The 12,710-nt window shown below is 41.1% G+C and overlaps 1 protein-coding gene across 2 annotated transcripts in view; it reads left to right on the forward strand.

Annotated features, from left to right (window-relative positions):
• LOC114240120 (venom acid phosphatase Acph-1) overlaps positions 1-12,710 on the forward strand; it is a 28,272-nt gene extending 15,562 nt beyond the window's left edge. For both annotated transcript variants that reach the window (XM_089739831.1, XM_028170560.2), the window contains exons 2-8: positions 3,025-3,138; positions 4,091-4,201; positions 5,795-6,052; positions 7,946-8,128; positions 9,325-9,445; positions 9,986-10,200; positions 10,735-12,710. In XM_089739831.1, the coding sequence (XP_089595957.1) occupies positions 3,028-3,138; positions 4,091-4,201; positions 5,795-6,052; positions 7,946-8,128; positions 9,325-9,445; positions 9,986-10,200; positions 10,735-10,899 (1,164 nt within the window). In that variant the 5' untranslated portion in view covers positions 3,025-3,027 and the 3' untranslated portion in view covers positions 10,900-12,710. The remainder of the gene's footprint in view (positions 1-3,024; positions 3,139-4,090; positions 4,202-5,794; positions 6,053-7,945; positions 8,129-9,324; positions 9,446-9,985; positions 10,201-10,734) is intronic.

Below are 12,710 nucleotides of genomic sequence, written 5' to 3' on the forward strand. Positions count from 1 at the left end.
TAATTGAGCCTGAACGGATCTACGGCGGTCCGGCAAAATTCTGAAGCGCGCCGGCAGGCAACTGTCTATACAGCCTGTCTCATATCTGAAACATTACCGAAATTATAATTTGCGTAATTACTGGCGGTAGGACCTCTTGTGAGTCCGGACGGGTAGGTACCACCACTCCCCCTATTTCCGACGCGAAGCAGTAATTCGTTTCTGTTTGAAGGGTGAAGCAGCCGTTGTAAGCATACAAGCATACATAGGCCGCATAAAACAACCGTTAACTACCTACTGGCCTTGGTACTTATATCTCGAAGTGGGTGGCGCGTTTACGTTTTAGATGTCTATGGGCTCCAGTAACCACTTAACACCAGGTGCGGTGTGAGCTCGTCCACCCATCTAAGCAATAAAAAAAATAAAAAAGTCCATGAGCGAAGTTGGCCACTCACGATCAGATAGGTCGTATGCACGTCCGTCTAAAAAGACAATAAAAAAGTTGAAAAGCTATACTAACTAATCTACGATAATTTTTTATGAAACTACAGTTAGTACTAATTTAACTGACTGTTCAAATTCGCCCACCAATTCTTTAGAACCAATGTGATAATATTACATACACAATATTACATAATAATAAAATTATTAATGGCTAGGCTGGGAGTTTGGTAGGGGAGCTTGAGTCTGGCCTATTTTAACGCAAAAAACCCTCAGACACAGCCCACTGAGTTTCTCGCCGGATCTTCACAGTGGGTCGCGTTCCCGATCCGGTGGTAGATTCTGCGAAGCACGGCCCTTGCTAGGGTTCGTGTTAGCAACGTCGTTAGGTTTGAGCCCCGTGAACCTACCTACTAGTTAAGGTTACGCTGATATAGCCTCTCAAGGCTCTCAGCTTAGATAGGAGAAAAAAAAAACGATTCCAGTATGGTAAAGCTTGACGCCTATCTACTTTACGTCTGCCGTGTCTTCGTTATCAAAATGTATTATTATTACTAAAAAAAACACTAAAAAAAATTAAACAAAAAATAAAACCAACCTCAACAGTTTTAATCAGATAATATCAATGTTGTTGAACTCTATCAAACATACAATAATAAGGATACTTTACCTAACCTCGTTCTAAGTTCGCCTGATTATAAGTGGAGTATAGTCTAGTAGATTAGAATATGCTTTATTGTACACGAAACCAAATATAAATGCAAAAGTACAAAGTCTTATCACTATCTCTCTCCAGATCTCTTCCAGACTACTGTCATGCGGAAAAGAATCACTTCAATAAAGAAATCAACGGCGATATACTATTTATCGATTTAAAATTAATATATTTATAGATTGTATAACTCTGCTACACAATGGGGCCAAAAGCAGGCAGGCTTATGGTAGGCAGCGGCTTAGCTCTGTCCCTGGCATTACTGACGTCCATAAGCGACGGTAACCACTTACCATCAAGTGGGCCGTGTGCTCTTCTGCCTACAAAGGCTATAAAAAAAAGACGACTAAGTCGGATAACGTCAAAGGCAAAAATAATTTGGGACAAAAGGAGAGCTACAAGCTTGAATGTAAGCGCCTGATCAAAATATTTGGCTAAACAATTAGCACGGAAGGCGCCTTCACATAAATATGAACAATATTATTACGCGCTGGGGCTCGGGATAAATAAAACTTCCACCGAAGTACAAATTAAAACTCTATTTAACACTTAGAGCACTTAAGAAACACTTCATAATTCGCAATTCACTTCTTCCGCTTCGCTTCAGGTGATCCGTTCACTGTTTCGCTTCGAGTAGTTCCGATTACTAACCGCCTGCGTGCCATCCCTGTAACGCTTTTATAGGTACAATATTATAATACTATTGCTACCTTACACATAAAAAAGCCATCGGTTCGTAACGTGACAGAGTCGCCCATCTTCATATTTGAGGTCCAAGCCTCAAATGTATTATGTCTCAAGTGTATTATTATATGAGGCCAGTTTCGCGGCAGATATAGTTATAATGGCGGCGCGTACTCGTTTAAAATGACACTACATCTCACCATAAGTGAATACACAGTCTTTTCGGCTTTTTGAAGTGAAACTTCTTTAGGCGCGTTGAGAGTAAAATTTAACTCGCGACAGATTCGTTACGGCTAGAGAGAAAAGATACAATTTAGGAAGAGCGAGAGTGAGAAAATAGATAGAGCGTGTCGCGAACCACTTGAACGTGGAAACAGGAAAAGGACAAAGCTAAATAAGTCATTTTCTTGTACGTAGGGTTCCCTATTACAAGAGAAATTTGATTTAAGGATGAAAAATGAAGAAAAACATAATACTGCATACCGCAAGAGAAGTTTCACTTCTTTCACATGCACCATTTTTTTAAGTGAAAACTTCTTTAGCGTCGTTGTCATTTGAAAGTCGATGAAACGAAAAAGCGACAGTAAAAAGAGACCGACACATAAATTCATAAGATTTAACGTGGGAAAGAATGAAATAGGAAGCGTTAAACATTGTTTCTTATATTCGCGGTTCTCTGTGCGCTCTGCTTCGTACCTAATATTCGTACTTAATAAATAGGTACATTCTGAATAAATCTATGTAAAATAATTATCAAACTTTTTATCACTATGATCATTACTAAAACCTACCATTATCCTCTTCCCGAAATTTTAAATTCGTCTCATTATCTTGAAGCCAAATTTTTTGAAGGTTTCACTACTACCACGTGGCAATAGCACACATATTTTTTTTATTAACAATGTAACTGTACTTTTTTATTGTTTAGATGGGTGGACGAGCTCACATCCCACCTGGTGTTAAGTGGTTACAGGAGCCCATAGACAACTACAACGTTAATGCGCCACCAACCTTGATATGTAAGTTCTAAGATCTCAGTATAGTTACAACGGCTGCCCCACCCTTAAAACCGAAACGCATTACTGCTTCACGGCAGGAATAGGCAGGATAGTGGTACCTACCCGCGCGGACTCACAAGAGGTCCTACCACCAACTGTACTCGTGTATATTGTGATGAATAGGTATTAATGTGACTGTTATTGTTACAGAAAATGCTGAAATATTTAATATTCGTCTATTTACTGATGCAAGTGAACACATCCCCCGGCAACGTCACCAACCGGGAGGCGAACGATGACATGGAACTGTTGATGGTTTATTTTGTAAGTATTCTTATTTAGAAGTGCTGTGTATAATATCTCCTCCATCTAATTTTTACCATGAAGACGTCTTGTGGCCTAAAGCAGTAGTGCACAGACGTTTTTTCGACTACGACCCCCTCAGTAAAAAGAAAATTTTTGGGGACCGGACCCCTAGATGCTAAATCAATCGAGAAAAAAAAAAAATTGACGGCCAACATCAACATTCATATCTTTACTTGAGACCTTAGAACTTATATCTCAAGGTGGGTGGTGCTGGTGGTAGATGCTGGTGGGTGGTGGTGGTAAATGTGTATGGGGTCCAGTAACCACTTAAGAACCGGGTGGGCTGCGCGATCGTCCACAAAAGTAAGAAAAAAAAAAACAACATTATGTCGGCTCCCACAGGGGACGTGGCCTCTAATTTACGCACCACTAGCTTAAAGGATAAGAGGTCCAGTGCATTCGTGTCAATTCGAATCCCACAGACAGGTACCAACTTCACACGAAAATTTCTACGGTGAAGGTATAACAGCATTGAGTAAAATAATCAAATCAGCAAAAAATATAATTTGCTTAATTACTGATGGTCAATGGTGAGCTCGCGCGGGTAGTTACCACCGCCTCGCCTATTTCTGTCATGAAGCAGTAATGTCTTTCGGCTTGAAGGGTAAGGCAGCCGCTGCACTGTAAAAACTGAGACTTGAAACTCATGACTCAAGCTGGCTGCGTTTACATTGTTGATGCCTATGCGCTTCGATAGCCGCTTAACACCCGGAGGGCTACGAACTCGTCCACCCAAAAAAAAAGAGCATGGTTAATTGATAGCCCGTTTTTTGTTTTATCACTTACGGTACTGGAATGACCTCTGTCCATGGGGTTTCCCAAGCGCTCTTAGGTCATCTCATTAAGTCCCCAACAGTAAAAATTGGCACACAGCTGTAAAATGTATGTATAAACCTGTCATTTCTTCCAGGTGAACAGACATGGCGAGAGAGCTCCCGATGATGTGGAGCTTTCTCTTTCTGATCAGCAGGAAGAACTGAAGAGCCTCACTCACGTAGAAGGTCCTGAAGGCTTGACCAACGTGAGTTTGTCGCGTTTGATTCCAGTTGTTTTCCAGATTACGTACAACAATAATAATGTTACGCGCTGGAGTTCGGGATAAAGAAAATTCCACCGAAGTACAAATTAAAACTGTTTTAGCACTTAGAACACTTAAAACACTTCACAAACAGTTTAAATCTCCCAATTTGCTTCTTTCGCTTCGCTTCAGGTGATCCGTTCGCTGTTTCGGTTCGAGTAATTCCGATTACTGACTGACTTCGTGCTATGTCTGCAACGCTTTTATAGCCGATACCACATCCATAGAATTATCAAGAAGATTCCACACATTTCGAGTATTGTGTTTCCGCTATCTGACAATAGATGGCGTTGTACTTCTCGAGCGTTCTAGGTGCTAATAGATCCTCCAATATTCGTTCGACTATTCGGCGATAAATGGCATTACTCTTACCGGCGTAACAATAAGTTTGAGTCGCCCTTATCACTAATTCCTATGAAACATTCAAAGAATATAAATACATACGTCGAGGAAAACTGTCAAGAAAAGTTTCTGCATTAAAACATTTTTAAAGTTGATTATCGAACTGTGAATATGACGTGAGAATGAAACGCACGCACCGGGTCCTAGCACAAATAAATTCCTTTCGTGCTTTTCATTTTTTTTATATATAATCGTATATTAGACACGCTATTACTTTAATGAAGATCGTGGCAAGACCCCGTACATATATCGAGGGATGAAAGCCTATTTGGTTTAAGCGACATTTTTGCAACTTTACAGGAGAGCCATTTAAGGCTTCGTCAAACAGAGCGCTTACTTAGCGCTGCGTTTTAACTTCGCGCTCTTTTCATGTCACACAAATTGACTAGATGAGCCATAGTCGACGACCGCTGGTTTTCTGGGATAGACCGAACCAGCCTTTTTTTAACGCTGGGGAATCCATTTACGGATAGCCGGTCGAGGGGGTGAGAGACCGGGCTATGTCGGACTCCGGCGCCTCCAGAGAAGAACAGGGAGAAGAAGAAGACCGGGGTCCTCCTCTTCTTCCAATTCCTGCCGCGAGACTACGCCTTGAGAAAGGCGCGCGAGGCACTGCACGGCGTCAGCCGCGTAAGAGCTACCCCGCAAAACCGACTACCGACTAAACCCCATCGAGCCTCACCACTTCGACTCCACGAAACCCACGGTACCGCACAGTGCGCGCCGAAGGCTCGCCGTCGCCGGTACCCGTCCTGATAATAGGACGGGATTCCATCCAGACGGAACCAGCCTGACGGATACGAACGCAAAACACCGCCGACCGGGTTGCACAGCACGTCCGGCGACAACGCGCTAGACTTACGCGCAGCTTAAACCCTTAAGGTCGCTTCGTGACCGTCCCCGGGAGGAAACAGCCTCCTCACATGGCCCAGAGCTGGACGAAGGCTCTCCTCCAGTCCCCAGCTTGCGGCGCCGAGAGGGATGAAGAGCTCTCCCGTTCCGCTGCCTTTTTCAGCGAGATCGTGGGCTCGCAGAAGTCGAATTGTAACCACGACGGTCGGCGGCCACAGATCCTCTCCTATCTTCGCGACGTCTTGTTTCCATGATTATTATATTATTCTGATTTATTGGCAGGTCGGCAAAAGAAGGGCATACCAAATCGGCAAGTTCATTCGTCAGCGCTACGGAGCCGAGGGTTCGAATATCTTATCCAAAGTCTACCTGAAAGATGAGATTCTCGTAAGAAGCACAGATAAGGAGCGGACAAAGATGACGGCGCTAGTAGCCATGTCCGCTGTCTACCCCCCGGAACCAGTTCAGCAATGGGATGAATCACTGGGAAAGATCTGGCAGCCAGTCCCTTACTACTCTGTTCCACTAAACGAGGATTATGTAAGTTCGTCATTTTTACTTATCTATGTATTAATAGGTGAAGCAAAAACTTTCTATCCCTTTTTACGAAAATCGCGCGGACGGAGAAGTATAAAATTTCCCACACTTATAGAGAATATAGAGAAGGAGTGCACAACACTAATATTTTTTTTAAAATAATGCCTATAGGATACATTAAATCAATAAAGAAAACATTACACACACTACCATTGATTTGACACACACAGGCATGCATACCATTTGTTTATTGTCAAACTTTTCTTATAATAAAGTCTATGGTCAAATTGAGAATACATGAATTTTTTTTGTCTTTGTTAATATTTGTCTAAAGTCTAATTTTGGCGAAATCTGTGATTATAGAAGTATAATAAATAGTCTTTGACAATAGAACCATAATAATGTTCAAACTTATAATTTCAATTAATTATAGTCGAATTTCGACTACTGCGGGACCACTAGTTTATATTAAAACAAATTTGTCTTTTATAGAAGAACGATCGTTCTCACAGCCCGTTTACTTGTGATGTAATATCGACATTTATTTTTATTTAACTAGAGGTCCCGCAGTAGTCGAAATTCGGCTATAATTAATTGGAATTGTAAGTTTGTACACTATTATGATTGTATTTTATACTTCTATAATCACAAATTTCGCCAAGATTACACTATAAAAAATTTAACAAAGACAAACAATACCTAATCTATTCTCAATTTGACAACAGACGTCAAGAACAAAAGTTTGACAATAAATAGTATGCATGCGTGTGTGCGTCAAATACATGGTCTGTAGTGTGTGTAATGTTTTCTTTATTGATTTAATGTATCTTTTATGCATTATTTAAAAAAAAAATTAGCATTGTGCACTTCTTCTCTATATTCTCTATAAGTGTGGAAAATTTCATACTCCTCCGTCCGCGCAATTTTCGTAAAAAGGGGTACAAAATTTTTGCTTCACGTATTAATTATATAGATTATTTTTTAATTATCGACGGCTATTTGGTGGCTAATTAGGTGACATTTCGCTTAATACGCGACATTTCTCTTTGTAATTAAAGGTCCGTTTTATTTAGTATTCGCATCAACAGTTCAATGCTATTAAGTGGTCTTCAGTTAATTTTACTTCATTCAAATAGCTAAAGAATATATTTATTTATTTATTATTATATTTTAAACAAAGCGTCCTTAATGGTAAGGCCGTTGAAATACGTTTGATGACAGACGTCGTATCTTTGAAGTGGTGTTGAATTTTACGATACAAATATTGTTGAAGACCAATGTCCATTTTGATACTTGTGGGCTAACGAGCATACAGCCGACTTGATGGTGAGTGGTTACCATCGCCTATAGACGTCAGCAAAGCCAGGGGCAAATCTCCCATCACCCTCCCCCTCGGGACGCCGGACTGGCGGTCGTCGGCGCCACGACCACCAACCCTCTCGCACGTCCTTACGGATCCATCAGATCCAATAACTTTGCATTAGACGCCTTCAGCTCTAACACTAGGAGCAGGCTTAGGGACCCCGGTAACCGTACTCGTAGAACTCGACAAAGAGGTCGACGTGCAACCTAACCCATGCATCAGCCCGCTGAGTTTCTCGCCAGATCTTCTCAGCGGGTCGCGATTCCGATCCGGTAGTAGATTCATTCGCGAAGCAATTGCTCTTGAGTTGTTAGGTCTCCTTCGGAGGCGCTCGGGCAGTTGTTAGCAAATCCCACCCCTCCTGGCTGAGCATTGGCTCACCCACCTGTCCTGGTGAAACTGGAAAGGCCTTCGGTCCACCAGTAATCATTCAATCATAAAAAAAAAACAGCCCTCTCGGTAGAGGGCTAATGTTTCTATCTAATTCTTAAGACACACAACCATGTGTTTATTTCCTTTTTCTTTAATTACAGCTTCGCTACTACTCCAACTGCGACAGGTTCGTAGAGTTGATGAGGAACGCCAAGGAGGAATCCATTCGGCAAGAATTCGCACCGTACTTGGACGTCATGCAGTTGCTCTCGAGGAGAACCGGCCAGAATTTTGTTGAAGACCCGCTGCTTCTGCAAGCCCTGTTCGACTTATTCAGGAGCTCGGTAACTTTTTTTATTTATTGCTTAGATGGGTGGACGAGCTCACAGCCCACCTGGTGTTAAGTGGTTACCGGAGCCCATAGACATCTACAACGTATAACGTACAACCCGCGCGGAATCACAAGGGGTCCTACCACCAGTAAAAACTGTCACTCTTTAAGCAAAGCCTTGAAGACGGATAGCGCACATTAGTGATGGTGCCGAATTTTTGTACTGGATGGTCATCCGATATTATTCCCGGAAGTCATAGACGTGCGTAGCAGACATGCGTAGACATCGCGATTGACCTTGAGCCGGTGGTACTTTTTACTACTGGTAGGGCGTTTTAAGAGCCTGCACAAGTAAGTACCACCACCCTGCTTATTTCTACCGTGAAGCAGTAACCCGTTTTGGTTTGAAGGGCGGCGGGGAAGCCGTTGTAACTGTACTAGGGACCTTAGAACTTATATCTTAAGGTGAGTGGCGGCATTTACATTGTTGGTATCTATACCAAACAGGTAAAAGGTAACAAATGTATAATTTTGATTTTGTTCACCTATAGCATATTTTTGTTGCCAAACTGGCAAGATTCATTTCGGCTAGTTTCGAATTCTCAGAAGACCGTCCTTTATCTTGAAACATGATGTCGAAATCTCTATTGCATTAGCTTTGTGCCTATGCCATACTTACCACTGAGATAGTCCAGTAGTCGCCGTGGTCTAAAGGATAAGACGTCCGGTGCATTCGTATCGAGCGTTGCAACGGTGGTCGAATCCCGCAGGCAGGATTTTCTAATGAAATACGTTCTTAACAAATGTTCACGATTGACTTCCACGGTGAAGGAATAGCATCGTGTAATAAAAATCAAACCCGCAAAATTATAATTTGCGTAATTACTGGTGGTAGGACGTTTTGTGAATCCGCACAGGTAGGTACCACCACCCCGCCTATTTCTGTCGTGAAGCAGTAATGCGTTTCGGTTTGAAGGGTGGGGCAGCCGTTGTAACTATACTGAGACCTTAGAACTTATGTCTCAGGGTGGGTGGCGCATTTACGTTACTACGTAACGGATCTACAAAGTAAATGAGCCTACTGGCTCCAGTAACCATTTAACACCAGGCGAGCTGTGAGCTCGTCCACCCATCTAAGCAATAAAAAAAAAGAGATTGTATGATACGTATATAAAAGTTTTCAAATGACCGTAATCTTTGTACTTACAGTTGGCCCTTGGGTTGAACATACCGGAGTGGGCAAAGCCCTTTCTGGAGAGATTAAGCGAAGGAGCCAGGCTCGCCTACAAGTTGTACTTCAGAACTAATGAAATGAAAAAAATCGGTGGAGGTATGTTCGTAGCTTAACATCAACTGGACTGCGCACATATTTTTTCCCCTACCTATTCAAAGGTGGCCTAAGAGGGTATACCAGCTACGCCCGGATGGGTAGGTGAGCTCACGGGCTCAACCTGAGGGAATTTTATAACACTAGCCCTAGCAAGAGCAGTGCTTCGCAGAATCTACCACCGAATCGGAATCGCGACCCACTGAGAAGATCTGGCGAGAAACTCAGTGGGAGTGCGCACATCTATTGATCAACTCGTGTACTGTTGACATAAAAGAAATAAAATAAAATAAGTTGTTGTACAATAAATGAATTAAACGCGATATGTAAAAATTAGTAGTAAGCAACAGCTTTGCTCGGTAGGTGTGGCCCTGGCATTGCTGAAGTCCATGGGCGACGGTAACCACTCACCATCAGATGGGCCGTATGCTCGTCTGCCTACAAGGGCAATAAAAAAAAAGTGTTATACGTGTAATTACAACCCAAAGAAACAAAATTTTAAGAAAACACTAACACAATATACAAGTTCTTTTCTTCTTTTAGGGGTCCTACTCAACAAGTTCACAGAACAGGCCCTGATCGCAGCATCAGGTAAAGAGATCAAGCCCCGTCTCCACGTATTCTCCTCGCACGACTTCAACTTGGGCGCGTTCATGGAGGTGTCCAGGGTCCGCAGCAACCACGGCATCCCGGAATACGGCGCGGCTTTCGCTTTAGAACTGTACCGGTCGAAGGTCACAGGAGAACTTAGCGTCTTGGTAAGCATTTTTGAGGTAATTACTGCAAGTTAGTGGCTTGCGAAGCTGCAGCTATCACAGAGGACAAGATATTTAACCGATGTCTGAATTTCGCTAGCGACATTTTCAAGATAAGTTTGGATAGATTTTTTACTGGTGGTAGGACCTCTTGTGAGTCCGCACGGGTAGGTACCACCACCCGACAGAAATGCGTTTCGGTTTGAAGGGTGGGGCAGCCGTTGTAACTATACTGATATCATAGAAGTTGTATCTCAAGGTGGGTGGCGCATTTACGTTGTAGATGTCTATGGGCTCCAGTAACCAATTAATACCAGGTGGGCTGTGAACTCGTCCACCCATCTAAGCAATAAAAAAATAAAAAACCCATTTCGGATATCGCTCGCTCTCTTCAAGCTTCGATTGATTTTTTCCCTAAAGCATTTTCTAACGGCATAAAAGAAGAAAAAACATGCATGTGTTCACACTATACTTAAACGCGGATGGAGGGATAATATCAAGTAATACAATCATGTTCCATGAACATATTCTTTCCAGCCGGTGTACCTTCCGCAAGCAGGAGACTCCACGCCCCAGGTGTTGCAGGTCAACGGCTGCGACGCAAACCCCTGCGGCCTGACAAAGTTCATGGAATTGACTAAAGATTTCCTACTACCCGAACATGAATATTACAGAATATGTAACATTAAGACAGAGTTATAACAGACACTAAGACGTAGTTAATTAGAACTTAATAAAAACAATTAAAAAATAATTCGTGGGATAAAAGGCTATTTGGTTTAAGCGACATTTTTGCTATTTTACAGAAGTGCCATTTAAAGTTTAAAATTTGGAAAAAATTCTCTTAACAAAAATACTTCTTGAGTTATTTGATTGGAGTAAACTTAATTGAAGTTCAATTAAAAACATCGAACTGTCGATGTTAATACCAAATAAAACTGACCTTTAATTACAAAGATAAATGTCGCGTATTAAACGATATACTGGTGGTAGGACCTCTTGTGAGCCCGCGCGGGTAGGTACCACCGCCCTGCCTATTTCTGCCGTGAAGTAGTAATGCGTTTCGATTTGAAGGGTGGGGCAGCCGTTGTAACCATACTGAGATCTTAGAACTTATATCTCAAGGTGGGTGGCGCATTTACGTTGTAGATGTCCATGCGCTCCAGTAACCACTTAACATCAGGTCGGCTGTGAGCTCGTCCGACCATCTAAGCAATAAATAAAAAAAATGTTGCTTAAACCGCCTTTAACCCCTCGACATATTATTATGTATATACAGGGTATAGAGTATTTTCTTTGTATTCCGTGAGTCATAGATGTAAATTTATTGTCATTATATTATTTTCGTCATCCGTAACCGTATAGTACCTATAGGAAACGTTGGAAATAATATAAAGAAAATAATAAAAGTGCCAAACAGTAAAAGCAGTTTTAGTTAAATAAATAGGTTTCTTAGAAGGTAAAACCTAAAGCAAACAGGAATAAATGAGAATTATTCGTCATTTATTCCTGTTTCTGTAAACAATATACTTAATTAATGGCACGTTATGTGGTTCCTTAGCGGAGTCGGAGTTTCCATTAAATAAATGTGTCCCATATTTTCTTTTTGTCTCTCCTATTCGCTGGTAGCCTATGGAGTATTATGGCTACGCCTGGACGCGTAAGTGGACTCACTGGCTCAACCTTAGACAATTTTCTGTTATTTCCTAATGATTTATTGCAAAGAACTAAAAATGAGATAAATAATGTGATTGCTTCATAGATGGCGCTGTCTTCTAATTTATCTTTTTTAATGTGTCGTTAGATGGCGCAATTGCAATATTTTGTTACCTTCACTCCTGTCTAACTTAATAATGATAAATGAATATTATATTAATCAATGATTACTATAACATCATTGATATTAATATATTAATACGTGAAGCAAAAACTTTGTACCCCTTTTGACGAAAAATGTGCGGACGGAGGAGTATAAAATTTCCCACACTTATAGAGAATATAGAGAAGGAGTGCACAATGCAATTATACATTTTTAAAATAATGCATAAAAAATACAGTAAACCAATAAAGGAAACATTATACACACTAACATGTATTACACACACGCACACACACACACACACACACACACACACACACACACACACACACACACACACACACACACACACACACACACACACACACACACACACACACGCATATATACGATTTTGCTGTTAGTCTGTGGTTAAGGTGAGAATAGATTCAATATTGTTTGTCTTTATTAATATTGTGTACAAAGTTATATTTCAATTAATTATAGTCGAATTTCGACTACCAGGGGACCACTAGTTATACTTAAATATAGTATAGAAAATACAGCATCACTACACAGTAAGAGTAAATATTATACACTAAAGCTCTCTCACTTAGATGTTAATTTTTACTTATTAAACTGTGATATGACCCTGGTTATTGATTTTAAAATAATATTCAATTATTTTTTAGTCAAATATACATATTCAAAAGTA

Source organism: Bombyx mandarina, chromosome A1, assembly GCF_030267445.1.
Source record: "Bombyx mandarina strain Sakado chromosome A1, ASM3026744v2".
Lineage (NCBI taxonomy): Eukaryota > Metazoa > Arthropoda > Insecta > Lepidoptera > Bombycidae > Bombyx > Bombyx mandarina.